Raw genomic sequence first — 23,789 nt, 5'->3', positions numbered from 1 at the left:
TTTATCAATGGCACCGATGTGTCTTCTTGCTTCATCATTGAGGATGCTCAGCATGCACCCAGCTAACATCTCTTTTTTTTGTCTTGTTTTGTACCTAACAGAAGAAAATTGACTGTCCGCGAATTGTACCTGCCTCCTTGGACCCAATGCCCACGGGAGTATCTCGGGACATTACAATCTCACTGGCCAACGCGACTTTCTCTAAGGTAAATGAGTTCCTGGAGAGATCAGGAAGGTTCAGATGAGCCTAGGTTGGTGTGCAGCAAGGTGGCCAGGTCAGCCGAAGGGAGTTTAAGTACGAGCTGGTTTCTGCCTTGGGAGCAGGTGATTGCGTTAGCAGCCGAAATCACTGTATTAATAAAAGATGTTGGTGGAAAGCAGCCACCCCGATGGCAAGTGAGGTTGCCTGGCAAAGCTGAAGGGAGATGCTGTTTGTGCACAAGCATTCTCCAGGGATCTCCTGCAATTAGTGACAGGCGCTTTGCATTTGGTGGGAAAAGGAGGTTTATACACCTTGTAAAACAGTCACTAGAATAAAATGTTTTGGGGAAATAAAATTCCTGGTTTCCTTGTGGGTGTTTGCTCCACCACAGAGCGTGCCAGTGTCGCGCTCTCCCAGTGCCGTGTGCCAGCCTGGCCCCACCACCCCGCATTTAGGAATGAAGGACAAAGCCCAGAGCTGCGGGCAGAGAGCCCTGTGCTGGCTAAGCCACTGCTTGGAGTACAGCATAGAAATATGTTTTAACTTAACTTCTGGTGGTCACTGGAGAGCTCTTTTTTTTTGTGAAAAAATCCTTTCTGTGAAATTTTCTGGCATGTGAATTGTAATAGGGCGAAAAGCAGGAGTGGACGTCAAATGGTGCCTTTGGAGATGCGTCACGCGCCAGGAGGAACCAGAGGAATTTCGGGCAGGGAGGCTGGGCACTGGAAAAATACTTGACTAAGCTCTGATATTTGTAGAAAGCCGCCCTGTGTCATTTTGGGTCAAGTCTTCAGTGGGGCCCGTGGGGCCTGGATCGCTGTGCCCCTGTGAAGGATACCTGCATGCTGGACAGCCAGGCACCTCCTCTTTCTGCAGGGAAAGGAGAAGGTTGGAAATGCTGGTGGTGCTGCCCGGCTTGCTGCGCCAGGAGCTGGGGGGGGCCTGCCAGGCACTGTGGAGGCACCGCTTCCGCCGGACCTCGTGCCCTCCAGCGCGGGGGCAGAAACGAGCTCTCCCTGCCTGGCTGGGGCTGCCATTTCCTGCACAGGTCCGGCCTCTGCAAACGAGGATGTGCCCTCCACAATCAGCAAAAAAGGGCAAGAAATCCTTCTTCCTCTGTGGCTGCCGGAGGTGGCTGAAGAGGAAGCAATACTGCATGTAACCCGATAGGAAATGAAGTCAGCAGGAAAAGGGCCAAGGCACCGCCGCTGCCGGGGCGGCTGGAGAGGCTCCGGCTTCCTCCCACCATCATCTGCAAACTGTCCTGGGGCGCCGGGCGGGATTCCTTCTCCTTTCCTCTCCACAGGAGCTTGTGAGCGCTGCCAGAGCTCAGAGTATCGGAGATGCGTGCCCTGACACCTTTGCTGCTGCAGGGGGACTGCCTGGGCGGTGGGCGAGGGGCGAGGGGCATGGGCCAGCCCGCAGAGCAGAAGCTGCCTGGGCACAAGCGATGCACTGGAGGAGATTCCATTTTCCCCCTCACGGCCGTGTGTGTGTTCACTGAGCCAGCAGCTGCCTGCCAGGAGTCTGGCGCTTTCTTTCATGTCTTTTATCAGATCTGTCAGTTTTCAAAGGGTAGTTAGACCTCAGTAGTGGTGGAGCATCAACCTGCTTGGAGATAGGATTTTTTTCTGCAGGATGGGGGCACAGCAGTAACTCGGGGCAGGATATTATCCTTGTGTTATCAGGAAAACAGCACAGAAAATCTGCCTTTGAACATATTCCTGGCTGGGTCCTCATTTGAATTAGAGATTTTCTCGGTGCAGTTGTTGGGAGGAGAAGGAAGGTGACTTTGAGCCCAGATTATGGACTGGTTTGGTCTGGTTTGGGCGAGGTGGCTTGGGACCACATTGGCTCTCGGTCTGCATTGCAGCATGAGCTCTAAACACCCCCGGTCCAGAGGAACCCAGGTACCCCACTGGTGGGGGTTACGAGAGCATAGCCCGGCCAGGCACATCTCCTGGCATGCGTGTGCCGTGGGTCAGGCACGTCTCCTGGTCTGTGAGTGCCGTGGGTCAGGCACGTCTCCTGGTCTGCATGTGCCGCATATCCCTGGCTCCAGGAGCGGCTGCCCCACGCCTGGTCATGACACTTTACAGCAGCACACTGGGCAAGAGCAAGGGACAGGGCTTGGCTCCACGTGTGATGCTCAGCCTGCAGCAGTTTTATGTATAGGTGTGTAACAGAGCAGGATTAGGCACAGATCCCAGCCCTGTTTACAATATCGGGTTCTGATCTCTTATTTGACTTGAACGCAGTTCAGGTACTGCTGGCAGAAATAAGGTGAGACACTGTGCCTGCCGTATCGGTTAACTGAGATGGGGAACTGCACAAAATGGTTGTTGCAACCATTCTGCCCTTGTCTTCCCTCTCCCAGGAGACAGCTCTGGAGTGCCATTTTGGGACAGACAGGACATTTGAAGCCCGGTGGCTGAACTCCTCCGCCGTGGAGTGTGTACATGTGCTGGTGAGTCGCGGTGTGAGGCTGCCAGCCCCTCTTCCCCCCACAGCATGGGGCAGGCCCAAGGGCAGGGAGGGTCTTGCTCCCAGCCTCCTACCCAGCAGCTGGGACGCCACCTCCCCTCCTCCCTCCCTCTGCTTCCAGCTGAAAAAAGTGCAAATCAGGTTCGCCCCTCTGGCAAGAGGCTCTTTGCGTGTGCTGATGCTGTAAGGGCTTTCATGAGTCGCTGATGCTGCGTTGTCTGCTCCGTGGGTGTCTGCAGTGGCTCCAGCCCCTGCTCTGCTGGGGTTTGGGAAGGAGCTGCTTGTTTACCTTTCTAAATGGGAAGAGTTCAGTTCAGGAAAAAAATTTGGCCACCTTTCAGTGTTGCTATTTCTGTAGCTTTTATTCTGAACGAGGAATTGGCCTGAGAAAATGCTCAGACGCTCACCGAAGAGTGGTGCACTGTGGCTGTTGGAGGGCAAACTGCACCTCTGAAATGCAGCAAACATTTGGGCTTCCACTGATGGGAATATTGCAAGTAGAAGCTGGAGAGGAGCACTTTCCCATCACGTCACCTGCAAAACTCTGTATTGTAGCCCGGCACTGAAAATGTGCAGACCGGCCAGTCTGTTAGTTTTCCTGTCCGTTTCTACTAAAAATAGCAGCAAGCCAGGGCTCTGCTCTCACTGAGGTGTGCACCATGCCCCGGTGCCCTTCGTTGGGACCTCAGCAAAACAATTAAAACAGAAAACAGCCTTCCCTCTCTTTCTCTCTGCTAAAGATGACACCCTCCTGTACTGAGAAGCAGTGGTCAGAGAAGCCTCACAAGGAATGTTAATCCATGTAGTGTGCATATGGAACCTTGTATTTTACTAAATTTCCTAAGCTTTTGTTTATTTGTTTTTTTGTGTGCAGCTCCACACATCAGAAAAAAGCCATCTCTTCCCAGTGAACCTTCAGCTGAAGGACAGACCAGACAGATTTATCGACAGTCCAGAGATGATGACAGGTCTGAGTTGAAAATATTTTTATTCTGCTCTCATCTGGTCAGCTTGAATGACTCTCAAATCCTGACAAAGTTTATGGGTTCAGGAGAGAGACCATGGCTCAGCCAGGCACAGCTCCATTCTTTCTCTCAGGCACACGCAAAAAATGTATTTATGCAGAGTTGCACCCATGTGAATGTGTGCCCAGAAACCAGACGGATGCCCATGGACATCCCCTTTACACCCAGGGAAAGTCAAGCCCCATCCTTGAGTGCAGGCAGTGGTTGAGGTCTCGCCGGCCAGCGGTGCATGGAATGGGGTGTGCTGGTGCTCTCGGTCACAGCAGAGATGTGGGGCATCCCCAGGGTCAGGGAGGAATTCCTCCTGGAGGAGATAAGGGACCGGGGAGGGCTCTGCTGTGAGCTCTTACAGGAGCGTGGCATCAAGGTTCAGCATGCTGTAAAAATTGAGTCTTTTTTTTTTTTTCCCTCCTGTGCTGAGAAAGAATAAAATGTGTAAACACATTTCACCCCTGGCCCACTCTCTGTCTCTGGGAAGAACGCTCGGATTCCGAAAAAAGCCCTTGCTACATCAGCAGACTAAGGAAGGCAGGCAAAGAGTCAGATTAAGAGTGCACTCAGACAAGGCATTTAGATAGGACAAGCCCAGCCAGTCGGCCAACAGAGCCAGCGTTTGCACAACAGCCGCCTCTCCCTGCCCTGGCTGGAGACTCGGTGTTGCACCTAGCTGTGTGCTCTCACTGGAGGCAGCAGCTTTGGGCTCTTTTCCCTCTCAGTAGTGTCAGCAATTGCAGTAGAAGGAACTGATTTACCCTAGATGCAAATGAGAACTAGATGCCTGAAGTGAGATTTTCTTTGGAGGATAGCTGTAATAGGTAGAGAGACATTAACACCATCAGCCACTGACCCAGGATAAAAAGGTTTCCCCATAGTAAATCCCAGTGTATAAAGGAGGCTTATCCTGCAAAGCATTCCACGTTGGTGAAATAACCTTTGAAATACCAGCATGGGTAGGCATGAGACATGACTTCCTTGCAGAAGGAAGCGGGTGTCCATATTTTTGAGATACAGAGGTAACCCCGAGGAGAAGGGTGGGAGATATGAGCTAAGGCTATTTTGATGTGCAAGAGAAGACTCTTAGTTCTCAGTGTGGGTGGTGCTGGGAGCGGGAACAACAGCGGAAAGAGTGTGGAATCCCCTCCCCTCCTGCACAGAGAAAGAGCTCGCTTACACAGACTGTGTTTGCATCAATCTGAATTTGCCAGAATATTTGGAGATCCTGTGGGACTGTTAGACTGCTCTGGCTCCTCCTTGCCTTGATCAGATTGGTGTGAGTAAAATTAGAGAGGCTGACTTGCAAGCAGAGACAGAGATCTGCCGGGCCAATTATAAATGTGTGGATCTTTTGTACTGTCTTTAATGGAATTACTGTTATTAGAGTTTATTATTTCAATATTTATTAGCTTTTATTGTAAACTGCGTTTTGGTAGTCCACTGAAGGAATCCCAGCTCTTTGCTGTTGGGCGGAAAACCAACCAGTGTAACTCACTGAGTGGACTCAAGACGAGGTGAAAGCAGCTCATTTTTTTGCCAATGACATTTCATTAGCACAAGCACAGGCAGACCGTTGAAGGCTGAGGGATTCATTAGTTGCTTATAAAGTGCCTTGAGATCCTCTCGTGAACAGAAGTGCAAAATGTGACTGTTTCTTTGTTTTATGTTCTCCTGCAAAGTCTCCTCTGGGGAAAAGGGTGTGAAAGCAACGTTTCCTGAGTGTTTCTGGCTGTTTATCTCAGCGGATACCCACACTCCAGCGGCAGAAGTCTTTAGGCTGGAGAGGAAATGTAACCTAGGGCACCAGCTAATGAAGAGGTGAAAGCAGTGTAGGAAAATGATGTGGAAGCTGAGCTGGGCAGATCTGAAGGGAGAAGTCAATGAAAGGGGCCCGTGGTCACCAGGGGGAAGGAAAGGAACTGTAAACACTGTACAAAGCACTGTAACCATCTGATTTTTGTCAGAGTGTGGAAGCAACGTGATTGCTTTACTAACAGGATGGAGCCAGCTTTGCAAAGCAGCTTCCCATGTGGATGCTGAGAGTTGGAAACATGTAGCATAAATTGACAAAAGGTTCCGAGTTTGGGTGTTGTTTGTTTTTCAAGGGGAGGAAAAAGGAAAAGAAAGTGCTAAATTATATTGCAGTGAGAACAAGCACCCAGTCCTTCTGGGAAATCTTCAGGATGGCAGCCAAGCGCTGCCTCATCTTGCTGTATGTGCAAGCTGCTCTGCTCATCCACTGGATTTCAGATGTAACTTGGATTAATATAGCTGGGGGGTGGCGGAGGGGTGCTTGACTGCCTCAAGCTAAGCAAAGCTATGAAAGTCTGAGGCCCAGGAGCTCACATTTTCTGTTGTCTCTTGTGGTTTAGTGGAGGTGTACAACTGTGTGACTGGGAGTGCTGACTGTTCTCAGTGCCTGGGGAGGGAGGACCTGGGGCACCGCTGTGTCTGGAGTGAGAGCAGCTCCAGCTGCAGGCTGCACAGCGAGCACCCCCAGATCTCAGATGTCTGTCCAGCTCCGGAGATTAAGAAGGTAAGACCCGAATGCAATGTGGAGGGCGTGCATGGCACGGCAGGCAGTGCGGAGGGCTGAAACTGGCTGCACAGTCCCCAGCTGGGGGCAAGGATGAACCGCGCTTTGTCCCTGGCCCAGGACAGGGTCAAGACCAGTGCTGAATTATTCACTGACTTTCTGTGCTGTTGAGTCACCTGATGCCAAGGACATCTTGCTAGTGACAAGATCCAGTCTGCATCGTGTTAGTGGGAAAAACAACGCCAGCACAATCAAAATGTCCCAGAGTTCCTGGGATTGGTAAAAGCGAGAAAGATTTGTAGGGTTGGCTGAAGGATTCTTATCAGCAATAGCGTTTAATGGAGCATAGCTGAAATGTGAATGTGAGCCCTATCTCCAGGCACATGTGCTCTGCAGTTCTGCTGAGATTGAGAGTTGGCAGAGGGACTTTTGGCATTATGCATTTTGAAATGAGTTTTATTTAAATTGTAGTTGAATGAATGTTTGTTGGGGGCATTTGGATCTGGGGTTCTGCTTAGAGATATGGTATGAGCCAACAAATTTGTCCCTGACAAGTAGCAAAGAAAGCATATAAAGCAAATCTTAAAATGAGCTCCCTAGGAAAGGAGAAGCTGGAGAGACAAAACAGCTAATGTGAACATCAAAATCGTCAAGGATATGGGATTTCTGTTCTTAGGGAGGCGTGTAGCAATAGCTGCTCAAAATCTGGGTGCTGTAACACTGCATGGAGGGACTGCAGAATCCCCATTGCCTGCCTCTTCCCTCTCGTCACTGTGGGAGAGGGGTGCTCCCCCGTGAGCCTGTCCTTCCCCAGCACACATCAAGTGTTATCAGCACCTTGCCAGAAAATAATGGAAGGAAACCACAGTTCAGGTCACAGAGCGTCACAGGACTCTGTCGCTATTTCCTTAGCAAACAGTAGCTGGTAAATCCAAATCCTCCAGAGTCACGCGAGCAAACAAACGCTCACAGGGCCCTCCTGGAGGGGAGAGCAATGCAGCAGGCGAAGAAGGGCACTGAGCCTGGTGGTGGGTCCTGACCAGCCCTGGCTGGCTTGGCCAGCTGGTGCCACCAGGCGCGTTGCGCTGGCTTTGTGTGCCATTGCCTTTGCAAAGGGAAAAGAGCCATTTCTGAACTGGAGGGATTTGTCTCACCCGCTGAATAATGCAGTCACACTGGCCCGGGATGCCCCTTGCGCGCTGGAACGGCATCATGCCCAGCACCCTGTCCCCTCACAGCGGTGGGGTCAGCAGCTGCCAGGTGAAAAACAAGTGGCGTAGGAGATGGATGGGGAGCAGCCTTCTCCTCCCGCAGCACCTGACTCGTCCTGCGCCCTGGGGTGCTGCGGTACTGGTGTCTTGGCCACGCTCCATGCATCAGGGCACTTTTTGTCTTGTTTTTGTCCTGAAAGGCCCCACTGTATTCAGGACAGCCCTTAAAAATGTGGTAGGACTCTCTCTTCCCAGCACACTGGCATCCTCTGGGTTTCCAAGTCTCCGGGTTTGTCTCTGCCCCAACTCCATTCGAAGCTGTGGTGTGGAAGGAGCGATGTTTCACCCCAGATGTGTTTGCAGCTGGGGTAATCCCTGACCAAACCCCAGTACCAAACCCAGTGATGACTTCTTGTTTGCAAAGCTGCAGCAAGGGGAGTGTGGCAGTGGGCCCGCTGTGGGGGGAGCAGAAGCATGAGGAGCAATTCTGTCTTCTTCATGGGGGACCGAGTGGGATGTGGACACAGGCACAGGCTCAGGGATGAAGGCAAGAAGCTTCCTGGTGGTTCTCCTCCAACCTTTCCCTTGGTGCCGCAGATCGAGCCGCTGCGCGGGCCGCTGGAGGGGGGCACCCTGCTGACCATCCGTGGGAGGAACCTGGGCCGCCGTTTCAGCGATGTCCTTGGCGCCGTCAGGATAGGCAGCGTGCAGTGCGTGCCACTGCCGGACAGATACGTCGTCTCTGAGGCGTGAGTGTCGGGAGAGCTGGGGAGGAGGTCCCTGTTCCCTTCGTGTCCCCTGCCCGTCCCTGTCCCTCCCTGTCCCCATCGCTCGCCCCGTTCCCACCCGCTGGCCTCGGGCTGCCTGGCGCATTGGGCCCCCGGGCAAGAGCAGGGCGGTGACCTGGCCCAGGTGGGGCGCGGGTGCCTTCCGCAGGCATGGGGCAGCTGATGCTGCCCGGCCCACCCCTGCAGCAGGCGCCGGCTAGAGCCGGGAGGACAAGGAGGCCGTGGGCTCTGCCCCTCTGCTCTGGTGGGGCGGCACGACCGCCAACCTCCCCTTTCCTGTCCACAGGATTGTGTGCCAGACCGGAGAGGCTCAGGAGGTGTTCTCTGATGTGGTGACAGTTAACGTGAGCCGGGAAGGGAAGTCCAGGGAGCGGTACTCTTACGTGGTGAGTAGCTGCCTCCTGGATGTTTCTTTGGTGATTCTCACGCTGACATTCCCTGCACCCTTTAAAACAAGCCTGCAGCCCCCCGTGCCCCTAGCTGGCTTGGAAAGAGGATCTATGACAAAAAGCGTCAGGGTCCTTGAGGAGCAGCTGACATGATTCCTCACCTGTGGTTACCTGAGCAAGGTCTGGCAAATCCGGGCTTGAGTGCGAGGGGCAGGACTGCAGCCAAGGTGTCGTCACACACAACCTCGCTCCCAGTCTCAGCTCCTGCAGTGGTTTATCGCTTATCCTGGCTGTATCATCATTTCTCTCTCCTGCTATAAAAAGGAGCTCATTTTTCTTCCTCCTCTTTTGCTAAAGTGCTGTTACAACCTGTGAGATTTTTTGAACCTTGCAAAGTCTTTTTGTGCTATGTAAGCTGTGTACCATGGACTCACATTATTTAGAACTGATACTCTTTGCTGCAGAGATTGTCTTAGTTTTTGCATGAGAATAATGTGCAGGGATTAGACTTGAGCTAACCCTGTGCCATTATATAAAGAAAAGCCCTTTATAGCTTTGTACTGTACTGTCTCACAAAGTTAACTTTCATCTCTATAAACCTGAAAGAAATCCATGCAGCTCTTCTCTTTCCTACAAGCACCCTCGTCTCTGGCTAGACGCTATTCACGGGCAACCCCATGTGTCCAGGGCAAACACAACAGGATGGGTGCCAAGGGCATGCTGTTTACTCGGAGCCTTTGTGCTTGTGCTGGAGAAGAATAGACTGTGCTGCAGTCTAGTGGCTTGAAAGAAGACTTGAGCCCCAGGAAACGACATTTGATTCCTGGTAGCCATTGTGAGGAATTTAGGGCAGGATCTTGGAGTGTAATCCCCCACCCTGTAACTGATCACGTGTTAGGTATTTAGTTCAGAGAGGTTTGCACAGAGTGCAGCCAGCGCAGGCACAGCACATCCCGGCGCCCCGTAGCAGAGCCAGACCTGGCAGCGCATGAGGAGGGGAGCGGTGAGGCGAGGGCACTGCCAGGCTTGCCTCAGCGGTAGTTCCCAGGAGGACATTTGCTCTGGGACCCATTCCCATCATTTCCAGGCATCCGTGTTCACATCCGAAACGTCTTGGAGGTCCAGCAGTCTGGAGTGGAGCAAGGTACAGCTGGGGTACGACCCAGTAACGGACCTTGGGTTTGGGATTTCTGGTGCATTGCCATCAGGATGTGTGTGCTGTCTCGGCCACATCGCCCACTGCCGGGCCAGTTGTCTTCTTGACAAAGAGGAGAAGGGCCCGAAGAGTGGGAAAGGGCTGGGCAGCTTCTTCACCAGCTTTCGGTGTGCAAGGAAAAGCCCTCTCAGGAAACACCTGTAAAAGCACCAGCACTAAACAAAGCAAGACGAGCAAAAGCCAGTCGCTGAACTCAGACTGGGTCCGTGACAGCTCTGTGCTGGCAGCTCCTGAGCAGTTTTATGGCAAAGGCTGTCCTCCCAGGAGCAGGAGAGGAGCTGTTTTCTGCTTGGGTGGCACAGCAGAAAGCTGTCTTGTGCCTATCTCAGCAAAGCTTGGAGAAGAGATGAGACAGTGCCCTGCTCTGTGCATATGCATGTCAGGGAGTGAAGCTGCACGATGTGTAGCTGCTGCTGTGTTCCACACCAAAAGTGGCTTCTGCACCATTTGCAAACTAAGCAATGCCGTTTCATTTTCTTGATTCTCCTCTCACATACAATGGCATGAAGATGGACTACACCATTCAAGGCTGGTCTCAGTGAGACCTGAGCTTGAGCTTGATAGCAGTTTACCTGAAAAAGACTAAAAGACTTTTAGAACTGCCCTTCCAAAGAAAGTGCTTTGTAAAATACCAAATATTGTTTGTGTGCTACATCTTTCAAAGCCCCTGTTAGACGTATCTAGAAGAGACAGTGTTCAGCTGTAATTCTGCTGAGGAGGAGGGAGAAACGTGATTGAAAGAGTTCTCCAGGACATTATATCAGGCTATGGATGAGCTGAATTTGCCAAATGAGCTGAATTTGCAAAAGTTGCGATGGCGGCAATCAGTGCTGGCAATGCACTGAGAGCAGTAACCACTGGCTCTTGCTGAGGGGAAGAGCTGGAGGTCTTTGGGGAACATGAATAATCCTCTCTGATGCTGTTGTAACTGCAGATTTGAATGCATAGGTTAGGGGCCAAGGGCAGGAGGCAGCTGCCTGCAGACACGCAGAGAAATACAAATTAAGAAAATGAATCCTGTGGAAGTGGGTAATGGTCAGAAACAACAGAGGAAATGGCTGTAGAGAAATAAAGCAGTCTGAGAGTAGGACAAGGGCAAGGATAGCTATTAATAAGCATGTTTGTGTGGCTGGGATTGACAGGAAAGGGCATACCGCTTCATGCGGTATGAAGCAGCTTAGCCCATGTTCTTCAGTCTGCCTCGGTCAGTTTTGCTCTGCGGCTGCAGCGAGGGGCAGGCTGTGGCGGTGAGCAGGCTTCAGCTGTGCTCCCCAGCCCGGCAGATCTCATGCCTCCAGGGTTTGCAGTGTTTGACCGGGAATTACCAAGTGTCTTATGGAAGGGTCTTGAAATAATTATTTGCTCTGCCCTTGGTGTCCTATTCAAACTGGAGCAGGGAAGTTGCCCAGCAGACTCTCCTGGGGCGCTCTGCATAGCAGGCATGAGGGTTCAGCACTGCCTTAGTTATCAAAGCCTCAAGCTCATGAATCTCAGGAAGATTTCCAGGGGCTGCAAATGCAGATAACATACATTCTAATTTCTTCTGAAAATGGTGAGAGGCAAAGTAACTTCCCCCTTAGTTCCTGTCGCCTCAAGAGATTCAGATTTGAAGCTTCCTTAAGAAGGAGTTTGATCTTCAATTATCTAGACCCAGGTGGCTGTTCTCACAGATCTCAAGACCATCATCCAGCAGGGCTTTAGCATTACCTTCGCATTCAGGAAGAAAGGGATCTGGAAGGACAGAGGTGGTGGGAGCTGGAATGAATGAGAAATTTCCTTTTGTTGATGGACCTTGAGCTGTCGCCAGCTCTGGACCCTCCATTGGAAATCTCAAGGGACTGGTGGGATCCTGGGCTCCAGTTTGGACTTATGTCTCATTTATTGCCAGAATTTAGGGACTGCAGAGAGTCACAGAGGTTTTATATGATCTCACTCCTCAGCACTTGTACCTCTCTCCTTGTTCTGAAACCCTGCCAGCAAAAGCTTTTGTTGTGCTGCTGTTTCAGAGCCTCACAATACTGGATACTTAAATTTACTGAACCAATTCCCCCATGCAGTGTGGAGTATCCAAATGTGAATTTGCCAGGCTAGAAAACAGATTTCCCCTTTGTTTTTAGCTTCCCGTGGTGCAGTCCATAGCTCCCCTGAATGGCCCGAAGGCTGGAGGAACCAGAGTGACCATCAGAGGCAGCAGGCTGGATGTCGGCTCTGAGCTCCGTGTCCTTGTCAATACCTCCAAGCAGTGCACTGACCTCAGGTGGGACTGGGACTGGGGACTGGCACTGAACTAGTGACAAGAGCCAAAGCATTAGGAAGGATGATATTGTCCCCCAGGAGATCAGGAAGAGCTGGGGTTTGGGTGGGGGGCACCACTGCATGCTGCTGCTAGCCTTGGAGCTAGCGTAGCATCCCCACTGGCCCACTTAGCTGCTGCCTGCTCCATTTCCAGCACCCCATCAGCCTGGTATCCCCGGAGCGGAGAGGTAGTGAGGAGTGAGGCAGAGCTGCGGTGCAGGTGCCTGACACCGGGATGGGGCGAGTTTCTTTGGCAAAGTGATGGCGTTGGTGTTGCCGTGACATGGCGGCAGCAACCAGCAGCAAACGAAGTGCTTCTCATGCACCGTTCGCAGGACACTGCCAGGCCCCTTGGGTGGTCTGGGACCAGGACCAAAATCCTGGGAGCGAAGCAGACATGGGCTTCGTTCCCAGATCTGCTGGAGGCAGAAGGCACCTGCACGCCCAGGGTCCCACTCCTGCGGCAGCTCGCTGGTTGGAAGAAACCCCTCCTCCTGTACGTTCCCATCTCATCAGCGGAAAGAAGTAGGAGCCTGCTCTTTTCCTTTGGCTGTTTGGGAAATCAGTCTGGTAGCCTGGGATGGTATATGCTCACAATTGCTTGTTAGTAGGCAATGTAATTAATAGGTGATTGGCATGTGACTGGAAGCTCTTTCTTGCTTGTCTCTGCTGACCACCTCGCTTCCCGGGGGAGCTCAGGTCCACAGTACCTGGCTCCGGCCGCTCTGTCTGCTGTGGCTTTCTGCAGCTTACCCTGCCTTTCCCTGCGCAGCCGCAACGACAGCACCATCACCTGCACCATGCCATCCGCGGAGCTCACCACGGCCGTGCGAGTCTGTGTCCAGTTCGAGAACAAGTCTTGTGCCAGCTACAACATCACATTCAAGTATGAGAAGAACCCGATTATATCGGACATCAACCCCAAAAAGAGCCAGATCAGGTGAGATCCCTCCCCCAGCAGAGACAGACAAATCTGCCAGGATTTGCGGCCTTTGTTGAGATCAGCGTCTTAATTTTTGCTGGATGCAAAAGTGAACAATGCTCTTCCATCAAAGCGCAGAGCTAATTGGAGTATCCTGGTGTAGCCCACTGCAGGCAACGTGAGCTCGCCCTGTCTGTGCTTAAAGCCATCCAGACGCAGAGTAGATCCTAAGCAAACCCCATGTCAAGGAGCCCCAGGAGTCGCTGAAGCACAGCCAGGAGGGAGCGTATGGTATCGGGGCCCTGTGCCACACTGTTGTAACATCATGACTTCCATTTCAGAGCTGGCACGTGTCTGCATCTGCCTGCAAAAGAGAGGGTCAGCTCCAGGCTGGAGGGAGAGGGTCCTGCAGGGAGAAAGGGGCTTTCTCAGCCCTGGGGTTTGACACATTGCCTTGCAGACTGGTACAAAAGGGGCACTGCAGAGTGCTCTCAGGGTGCTTCGGGGTACCCCAGCACTGGAGCAGAAGAGGTCTCACACACCAGGACTGTCCGTAGCTCATTTCAGTGCATTTAAGACATGGAAAAAAGTCAGCCTTGGTAACTGTACTGTGTACACCTGGTGGGTGCTTTAGGGAGGTTCAGGTGGGGGTGTCTATGAGACCCTGAGGATTTTTCTTGGCAGTAAAACTGCTGGAGGATAAGCTGACATTTGTAATTTTGGATTTCAGCTTTCCCTGAGGTCACAGTATTTCATTTTTAAAGCGTGTTGCTTTTAATTTCATGTCTCTCCGTGGAGCTCTCAGGCTCCTGTTCCATTGGATACCATGGTGAAATCCCACCTTCCTCGGCTGTGAGGCCTGGAAAACCCGGGGCTGACCAAGAAATCTGAGAGTCCAGCGCCTGTGCCTGCAGGACCACGCTGAAAGCAGCACACTTGGGCACGAGCCCGCAGCAGGCTCTGCTGGTCTGATCCCCTTGGAGCAAAGCCGTGTCTCAGCATTCCCAAGCGCAGCGCCAAAGAGGCAGGCTGTGGGAAAGTTAATGATAAGGCACAGCAGTGACTCAGCCAACCTCAGCTCTTAGCAGGCTTGCGAACTATGCTGAGTGGCAAGAGTGGTATCTAAACACAGAGACAGTGGAAGAATGTCACTGCCCATGTTCACAAGGGAAACCACCAGGGTATTTCTCCGTCACCTTAGTCTGCTTTCTTAGTATTTACAGCAGTTTCCAAATTTCAGACCATTGACAACATGATAGCAGTCTCTCTCTTCAGACTGCTTGGTGGCTCATGTAGCCTGACTGCTCCGGTGCGTTGCTGGGCTGTTGACCATGAGGGTTCAATAACTTGTGTAAAAATTTAGCTGGATCTGATTTATCTTACCATATTGCTAAAATAATCTGTGTAAGCAAAGTTTAAAATAAAACAGAAGTTGTAAACTAGTCTGCAGATGTGACAGGCTCTTAGTTAGAAACTTGGATCGTAACTACATGGTAATACCTACAGCGTTGTAAAAGATTTCGGACAAGCTGACTTGCAGGGCCTTGGACCCAAAGTCACTGTGTCTGGAGCGGTCTTAAGATAATAGGATTTGTAAGTCCTGACTGTTCCTGACAGATACTCCAAACAGATCAAATGTGATATGGAGGAAAGGGAAGGTAAACCCAGGATATAGCTTCTACTGTCCAGAGCAGACAAGCAGTGCTGGTTCTCCACCCCTTGCTCTGCCTAGCAGCCTTGTGTGCATCAGGGCCCTCATTACCATCATTAATTGACTGCACATTGAGAGGCCCGTGTTTCGCATCCCCCAGGCAGCAGATCCAAAACACAAAACAACTTTCACATTTTGATCTAAATCAGAAGTGTCTGGGAGATGCAGGATCCCTGTCAGCCTTAAAGGGGTCTCTTCCCTCTCCAAGACACAGTTCTCTGCAGGTCGCTGCAGGGTAGGGACAGGGAATATCTCCTGGCTTTTGCTTTGAGGGGTTGGAGGTTAACCTCTTACACCGCTGGTGGCCTGGGCAACCTGCTGCATACCCCTGGCATGCAGAGGCAGGCTGCTCCTCTGGGGGGTGGGAGCAGGGGGACAGTTTTCTGCTGCTGGAAGAGCTCCCTCCTTTCCACCACAGCAGCTGCTGCTCCTCTTTCCTTCCCTGATATCTTGGTAGCAAGTGTGAGTGCTTGCTGCAAGTAGGAGGAAGACTTTGGCTGTTGGGTTACATTTTCTGCTCAAGCAGCTGGGAAAAGTTCCTGGGAAAATGACAGCAGGCAACACCCAGCCATTGCACCTCGCTGCTCTGTGTTGTCCTCTGCAATCACCCTCTCTTTCTTCCCTTCTCCTTGAAGCGGGGGCAGGATCATCATCCTGGAAGGAAGAGGCTTTGAGCTGGTCCAGAATGTGTCCATGGTGGTCCGTGGCATCGGCAGAGAGCAAACGGTGGGTGTCCCTGCTGGGTATCACCTGGTAACTGGGAGCAGGGCTGCATGCCTGGTGCCTGAAGACGTTTGGGGTGTGAAGCTGAGGCCTTTGCCTGTGCTACAGGTTGAGCTGGGAGCAAGGCTGGGTGGGAGCACTCAGGATGTCGGTTTTTTGATGTGCATGCTCTCTCCGGCTTTCAGAGCTGTAAGGTTCACACCGACACTGTGATCACCTGCCCCTCTCCAGCTGCCTCCAACATCACTGCGGGGAGCAAGCCTGCACCTGTTGATTTCTACCTCAACGGTCGCCTCTATGCAGACGACCGTCCGGCTCTGGATGAGGAGATGTACCCTGAGGAGGCCTTGCACATCAGCAAGTTCAGCCTGGAGTACTATGCTGACCCCCAGTTCTTCACAGCCAAGAAGGAAAAGTGGATCAAGCACCATCCTGGCGAGCCCTTAACTCTGGTTATACATGTAAGAGAGTGGCATTTACAGCTCTGCTCCTTCAGGGGTGTTGCCTGCTCCCCACTGGGAAGCTCTTCAGTCCTAAGTGCCAGCACAGTGACTGTCCACAAACGCAGGAGAAAGAAGGGGGGCGGATGAGGACGGGAGAGGCAGGAGCCGTGCAGGAGCAGGCAGTTCTTGTTCAGCCTGCTGCACCTGCATCAATCTTCGCCAGGAGATGCAGCCTGACCTGAGGTTGCCCTCTGAGGCATGACGACAGAGAGCTGCGTTTGAAGGATGTAATAGCAAGAAGCTAAATAAAATACTGGACGTATGAAAAAGAATGATAATGCACTGGCCTGAAATCAGGCAGGTACTCCAGAAGGTCCTGACAATAGATATTTATTCTTGCAGAAACAGGTCATGCATTCTTCTCTTTTGGCTACTGAATTCAGCTCAGTTAACAAGGAAGTCGGGGTACAGCAATTGAGTGGCTCGGACAATGTGTAATAGTAATTCAAAGGCCATTGTTCACTGCAGGATATCCTCACTGTTTGCAACGTGCTTCAGAAACGCACTCCCCCTTTCTCAGGCTCTGCAGACGCATCCCCTGGCTATCTATCTTCTCTGTTGTACGTCCTTCTCCCCTCCCAGGTGGGCGCTTAGATCCTTATCTGCGGTGCACAGCCAGAGCAGATCAAAAGCAGATTTTTCCAGGTTCCACGAGGGGCTTGCTCATCCCGTGCCCCATGCTGAGTGAGGAATGGGAAACAGGAAAATGGGGAATGGCCTGGTTCTGGGTTTCCTGTGGAGTGCTGGAAAAATGTCCTTGGTGAGGGAGAGTCCCCCCAGGTCTGAAAAACAGCAGGGAATACGGAAAGTAAAGCAGGAAAATCCGTTGCAATTCCGACTGCTACTGTAAAGACTGACATTCTGATTCTATTTCTGTCATTAGAAAGAGCCTGACAGCCTGGGCCTGGAAAGCAATGAGTACCAAGTGAAAATTGGCCTTATCTCGTGTGAGATCCAGATTGTTTCGGACAAAGTCATCCACTGTTCTGTCAATGAGTCACTGAGCACCTCGGAAAGACAGTTACCCGTGACGGTGAGTTCCAGGAGCCTCCAGGCTCTTGAGTGCGTGGGGCAGAAGGGGTCCCTGTTGCAAACCCTGTGTGCGAAGGAGTCAGCTGTGTGCACGGGCAGGACCTCCAGGCACACTCACAGGCAGCCTTGCAGAAAGCTGCACAGACAGAAGGGTGGACAAAGCACACTGCGCTTGCAGCTGTCCCCAGGGCGGCTCGTTGGTGGGATGCAGGCATAGTCAGTGCTAAGGCTGCCCTGAGTCATGGAGAGGGGCTGCCACGCTCTGAATCGTGGGGCACCGGCAGCTGCCTGCTGAGTTAACTGTGCTGTAAGCTGGCGGGGGGGAGATTTTGTCAGTTCTTGTAAGGCACTGTGAAATCCCAGGCATGTGATTTTTTGTCACTTGCAGTAATTTTCTTTCTGACCCTCATGAGATATGTTTGGGGATTTCCATACAGTTTTCAGTCAGCTGGCCTCTTACTGCCAGCAGAAGAGCTACAAGTGGACATGAGAATCCGACCCTTAGAAAGCACCAATAAGCCACTGGAGATGGGTCCCTGTGTGTGACCGGGGAGGGAAGAGGAGTACTCAGGGCTGGAAAGTTTCTTGTTGCTTCCCAGGGGCTGCCATTTTGTTGCTGCGAAGAGTTTGGTGTTCAGGGCTGTTGTTCATCTTTGCCTCTGCAAAATACTTTGTTACTGTCCTTTTTTCCACAGAGGGCTTGACTTACTGCTCTTCTCGCCCTCAGTTTCCCTCATGTCATATGCAGCCCATTGCCATGCAGGGGTGTGACTACGGCTCTTCGTATCTGGAGAGAAAATGCCTCCATCTCCATGGTCTGAGACCCTGCAGCCCCCCTCCCAGTCCGTGTGTTAACAGTGAATGGGTGGGAGCCTGCGGTGTGGGCAGGGAGGAGGAGGAAGGCTGTGAAGGGAGTTGAGGAGGCTGTGGACTTGCGCTGCCCAGAAGAAAGGCAGGAAGATGCACCACCAATTCACTGACAGGGTTGTCCAGTTTACTGGTTACAGTCTGTGGTATATGAAATTCTGTTGCAAACTGGAAACATGGAAATGCGGAAGTAGCAGAATTTCCCAAGTAATTTTAATGGAAATTTTAAATAGGGTAATTTTGGTTTTAGTGAGAACTGAGAAACAGGGAAATCCCTTTGGGGAAGAAAAGGAATTTATGAGTTTCCTAGTCTTGGTTTGACATAAAACATTCAGGGCAATGCCCTAGTAGGTCCCTAGGAAGCAGGAGAATGATACCCAGCCCTAAAGTATGACATAGCTATTAAGAGCGTACCAGCAGGGAGAGTGCAGCTAAATAATCAACTTGTATTCATGTCTGTGTGCACTTATTAAACGTTCATACGTGGTTTGAGTTATCGCCTGCTGGCCATTTCATAGGCAACAGCTGCCTTTCTAACATACTTGTAATAGCTTTGGTAACATGGGGCCAGACTTGCGCAGTGGTCCTTATCTGATCTGCATCAAGGACAGCTATCGGGGGCTGCAGAAGCCTCACCTGCTGATGCAAATTCTCTCTTCTGGCGAGCTGAGATGCCTGTTGTTGTGACTGCCCAGTTTGTTCTTGTTTAGATGGTAGAGCTCACATCTGCAGTGATCAGAGCACAGGAAAACAGCCCTTTAAAACGTGTCCCACTGTTGATCTTAATTCTGACCGTGATTTTGGGTATGCCTGTTCTGTGAAGGTGTTCTCGGGCCAGGTCCATGTTAGCAAGTCGCACAGGGCAGCAGGAGCTGTCTGCAGAGAGAAGGAGACGGTGATGAAGACGGGGCTCCTGAGCTTCCCTGTGTTTTGGGGGTCACTTTCGAGTAGCTCTTTTGGGAGTGCCTTAGGTGAGCTGAAGCTTGATTTTGGTCTAGTTTAGTCCCAAGGGGATCCCATTCACACCCTGGGAGGCTGCAAGACGGCTCCATCCCGTAAGCCGGAGTGCGGTTCCCAGTGACCCCCGAGGCAGCCCCGTGACCCAGGAGTCCTGCCCAGCCCCAACAGCTCTTCCCGGGAGTGGGGTGTCCTCCAGCCCCGGCCCCTTCTGCCCCCCCCCACGTGCTGGTGACAGGAAATGTTGCCATTTAACCTGCAGCCTAATTAATTCCCCTTACAAAAGATTGTATTGAGTAGACCTGTCCAAATAAACAAGAGAAGCTTGCTGAGGCCTTCAAACCCATTTTTGTTCATGATCAAACTGTTTAAACACTGAATTAAACAGCAAGCATGGGATTTCTCCTCTGGAAAATGCAAAAGGTTGAGTTGGTGGGAAAAAAAAAGACTCAAAACGCATCGAGGACTTTGCAGCATTTCAGACCACAGAGGTGGAAATCTTGAGGCTAGGCAGGGTGCTCTGCAGACAGTCAAATGAACCTCCGCAGATGCTTGTGCAGCGCTTGTGGCTCCCTGTCTCCATCCAGCATCTCGGCTCCCAGCCAGCATGCACCGGGTAGGAGACTGAAGCTCTTAGTGTTGGACACTGCCCAGAGGCAGCACCCCAGAAACTGTCAGCGCCAGAGTCTGTCTGAGGGCTGGTACAAGGGCACACTGGGGCTTGGAGCCACAGGAGCCTGGCCATGTGGTCCAGCACTGATGGTCGGAGGTGCTGAAGGTTTTCCTGACCCCGGGTGACGGCAACCGGCGTTGCCCATGGCAGGGCAGTCCTTCCTCTCTTGCCTGTGGAGGGAGCAGTGCAGGGGCAGACCTCCAGGCCTGTCCGGATGCCTTCAGCTGGCAGCATCAGTGCCCTCACCAGCGCTCCTGAGAGCAAGGGCTTGGATTTCCCGGCAGGCATTAAGCTGTGTGCTACGCTGTGTTTGATGCATGGACATGGTGGGAAGGCCCTGCTTGTGGCACTACTTTGGCCCAGCTGCTGAGAGCTGGCTGTAATTTAACCACAGTGTGCAACTTTCCCGGAGATGCTCCGTGACACAGATGTAATCATAAGATTATTCCATCTCTTCCCTACCTCGTTTCAGTTTTTTTGCTCAAGTTTCTCTCGCTTCTCATTCCTTGAGAGAAGTGAAACTCACATTTCCAGAAGTGAAAGACTTGGCATGGTCACGAGTTTGCCTTATCAGATGATGCTGTTGAACCCTTTCATCCTAGGGGCCTAGAGAGCTGTTTATAAACAGCGCTGAGTAAACCTGCCAGCCTGCCTGTGATGTGTGTCGGCCTCTTCCCTTCTGGTGATCAGGATACCTAAGGACTGAGCTCAAGTGGTTTGTGCTTGGTGTCACAAGAAGTACAGGTTGGGAGCAGAGCCAGCACCTCCTGACACCCAGTCCACTGCTTTAGCCCCAAGATCATTACTCGTCTCTGGTCTCATTATTATTTATTTTTATTCCCTTACTTTATTTGTATTTCAAAGACTTTAAAGTTTCTTTACCCTCCTTCTCCTGAGTGGCAGCAGTTCTGCTTTTGGAGGAGAAAGGAGAGTGCAGCTGGGATTCAAAGGTCATTCAGAGGCATAACAAAGTCGGATGATTAGTGGAAGTGGTTTTCTAGTAAAAGTAGTACAGGCAGTACTATATGGTACAGTGAGCTCTCTAAGAAAGGGTTGTCTCATGCTCTGAGGTGGGTTCGGTGTGGCCGTGACGTGGGCTGGAGCCTGCGACTCTGCCACCGAAGCCCTGTGGTGGCCCTAGGATGGGCACCATTGAGGTACCGCAGCCTGCTGTGAGCTGGCCTCAGCTTTCTGCCAGAGCATGCAGGAAGGGAATTGGGCTCTTCTGAGGCACAAAGTCCCTGAGGTCCAGCAGTGAAAGGCATAGCCCAGCCTCCCCACAAAGCCTGGTGGGCTGAGCCAGTGTGGTCAGTACATCCTTGGGCAAAGGTCTGCTGAGCACTGCCCCGTGCTCCCTCCTTGCTCGACCTCTGAGCTGCTTGGCAACGTGCTGCTCAGCTCCTGCTTTTCCTCCCTCCTTCTCCCTCTCTAGATCCAAGTTGGAAAGTTCAACTACACAATTGCGATGCTGCACCTTGGGGGAGGAGAGACTGCAATCATCGTCTCCATTGTCATCTGCAGCATCTTGCTGGTCCTCTCTGTTGTAGGTAAGGGAACAGAACGATGAGTTTCCAGGCTGTGCCAAGGTTTTTTTCTCATTGCAGGTGGAGGGGTGAAGATGACTCACTCACACGTTAGGAAACCTCTGAGTGCTGCAGTTGTGCAGTATCTGAAACTGCTCTGGGTGCAGCAAGTAGCCACTTTTCTTTGTACGGGACCAAGCCAGTACCCAGGATCAAAGCTTCCTGCAGCATGGAGCATTTGCTGGCTGAATCCGTAGTTCAACTCTGTTACTTGAGCCTGTGATACTTATAAACTTACCCTTTTCCCCCAAACACTTAGTAGCTACTATAATACAATACAATAAAGAAGGGTGTAAGAAACTGGTCTTGGACTCTTACTGATTTAAACAGGGCTTACTCACAGGCATGACTGTCCCAGACCATCCCAAAGGTCCACCTAGCCCGAGGTCCTGTCATCAGTAACAGCCAGTGACAGGCACCTGGCAAAGAGTATGAAGAACAGAGCAAGCATCCTTAGCTGCAGATCTGGAGCAGACACAACAGTTTGCTAACCTCACTGGAAGCTGTGCAACACACCTGTGTCCTCTGGCTAGGGTATCTTCTCATCGCATGCCCAGAATGACTGTGCAGCAAGAAACCTGTCAGTTCACAGCAAATGAGGTGTTTCTAATAGGGATTTAATTTATTTTTGATAAAGGTTATAATGCACACTATTTATTAAATGCACCACCCTTCATCAGAAACATATTTCTGGAGGCATGGAAAGACTGTCAGACATGAACACTGTAATACAGGTGGTAATCGTCTTTAAATCTGTATTCATTAATCAGCTGGAATACATTAATATACAGTTAAGCTGAATATAGACAGCCCAGACCTAAATTGAAGATGACAGTTACAGCATGATCATTAAATTCCAGCTGGTTTTACTTATTTACAGATGATCGACAACTGCCTGATCAGATACCAGTCTTGTTGTAGGTGTTAAACCAACACCGAGTTTAGCTTTCTGCACCCGTGTCAGCAGAGGACTGCTCTGATCCCAGCTGCAGCTGCTCCTAAGCCCTAGTCCCAATGGCTTGTTCCCTTCCTCTTTTCCAGCTCTCTTTGTGTTTTGCACAAAGAGCCGCAGAGCAGAGCGCTACTGGCAGAAAACCCTGCTCCAGATGGAGGAGATGGAGTCGCAGATCCGGGAGGAAATCCGCAAAGGTAAGTCGCTGTGCTGGGCATCAAGGAGGAGCCAGGACTAGGAGGGAGATGCTGGAATAGCAGGGTTGAAGCCGTTCATCTTCTACTCTGTAGAAGTTTATAGAATTATTTATAGGAGAATTTCTGTCATCACCTTTGAGCTTCGGCAGGGTTTGTGAATGAGGCTCAGTGGCTAGAAGTGCGGCTCTGCTACTGTCTTGCTGCCTGACTTGCTGCCTGACTTGCTGCCTGACTTGGGCGAGCCACTGATCTTCAGTGCCACTGGTTTCCCTGTCTCGGGGTTAATGGCCCTTGGCCATGTCAGAGGGTTGCGTGAAGGCCACACTAATCTTTAGTGTGCTTTAGGATTGGGTGCAACAAAAATTGCAGCACACTCCTGCTAGAGCAATGGGAGAAGCAATCCAAGCGTCTGCATCTGCCGTCCCCGTGGTACGTGACTCTGCAGCATAGGCTGAGGTCCTCCTCCTGCAGAACGAGACTGGGGGCTGCTCTCCTGGAGGCAGGGGAAATGTTCTCTCTGCCAGTGCTGCGGGACGTGATGTATAGTGCTGATGGTTACACCCTGATGGTAATCTGCTGCTCTTCGAGAAACCCTGCTTCAGCCCACTTGAGGGAAAGGCTCGAGGAGGCAGAGATGAGACATGCCATGTTTTTCAGTGCCAGCCTGCTTACTGTCTCAGCTGGTAGAGTATCGGAGCTTTTACCATCTGTGGGTCTCTTTGTGTAAGGTTTTGCGGAACTGCAGACAGACATGACAGACCTGACCAAGGAGTTAAACCGCAGCCAGGGGATCCCATTCCTGGAGTACAAGCACTTTGTCACCCGGACGTTCTTCCCCAAAGTAAGGCAATACCGCGTTTCATGGGCATCTAATCGCTCCCAGTTCCTTCCTAACCAGATCAGGGCTCTGCTTTCCCTCTGCTAAAGGGTTATTACAGTGTAACAAAATCATTCCACTGTTATATGTTTAGTTGTCACATATTTCAGCCTCAATTATCGTCAAAAGTGGAGCCGCAGCTCCTGGGGTGTGAAGTAAGGTCGGGCTTGCTTGCACACAATAGGAGCCCGGCGGCAGCACCATCCTGGGAGTTGCTCTGGCTCGCCCGTTTGATGCCGTTGGACACCCTCTTCTGAAAGCGCTCTTTCACATGAGCAGAAAGTGCTGGGGACTCCCCCTTCTCCCCAGGGGCTCCAATGTCACCCCACTCTGTTTGGCAGGGGCTGAGGCTGAAGGGTGGCTGAAGGGCATATCTGCCATCGGCATTCAGGGAGAGGAGGCTTTTTGTTCCATGCAGCGTGCCACTGAGCATCCCCAGCTGCTCTGTCGGTCCTCAGGAGCTTGTTAGATGTCTCTGTCTCCCCCTTTCTCTCCTCTCTGTCAAAGGCTGGGCACGTGGTGCTCCCAGTAAGACACCCCTTGAGCGCCCAGTCCCAGTCTGTCTACCCAGAGTCCTCCTCCAGGGCCGCACCAGACACGCCGGTGCCGTAATTCCCGTCACCAGCTGCTCCGCTGTGTCGCTGTGCGCCCT

The 23,789-nt window shown here is 51.7% G+C and overlaps 1 protein-coding gene across 1 annotated transcript in view; it reads left to right on the top strand.

Annotated features, from left to right (window-relative positions):
• The window catches only part of PLXND1 (plexin D1), a 61,829-nt gene that overhangs the window by 7,913 nt on the left and 30,127 nt on the right, over positions 1 to 23,789 (top strand). Inside the window, exons 4-17 of the mRNA XM_009283813.1 lie at positions 102 to 206; positions 2,580 to 2,669; positions 3,561 to 3,654; positions 6,078 to 6,241; positions 8,050 to 8,201; positions 8,527 to 8,626; positions 11,963 to 12,102; positions 12,913 to 13,080; positions 15,409 to 15,499; positions 15,682 to 15,957; positions 16,883 to 17,032; positions 20,961 to 21,075; positions 22,153 to 22,260; positions 22,989 to 23,101. Of these exons, the coding sequence (XP_009282088.1) occupies positions 102 to 206; positions 2,580 to 2,669; positions 3,561 to 3,654; positions 6,078 to 6,241; positions 8,050 to 8,201; positions 8,527 to 8,626; positions 11,963 to 12,102; positions 12,913 to 13,080; positions 15,409 to 15,499; positions 15,682 to 15,957; positions 16,883 to 17,032; positions 20,961 to 21,075; positions 22,153 to 22,260; positions 22,989 to 23,101 (1,866 nt within the window). The remainder of the gene's footprint in view (positions 1 to 101; positions 207 to 2,579; positions 2,670 to 3,560; positions 3,655 to 6,077; positions 6,242 to 8,049; positions 8,202 to 8,526; positions 8,627 to 11,962; positions 12,103 to 12,912; positions 13,081 to 15,408; positions 15,500 to 15,681; positions 15,958 to 16,882; positions 17,033 to 20,960; positions 21,076 to 22,152; positions 22,261 to 22,988; positions 23,102 to 23,789) is intronic.

This window comes from Aptenodytes forsteri, unplaced genomic scaffold, assembly GCF_000699145.1.
Source record: "Aptenodytes forsteri isolate BGI_AS27 unplaced genomic scaffold, ASM69914v1 Scaffold267, whole genome shotgun sequence".
Taxonomy (NCBI): Eukaryota; Metazoa; Chordata; class Aves; order Sphenisciformes; family Spheniscidae; genus Aptenodytes; species Aptenodytes forsteri.
Note: the sequence above shows the minus strand (reverse complement) of the source record. Positions and strands in the feature narration are given on the sequence as shown.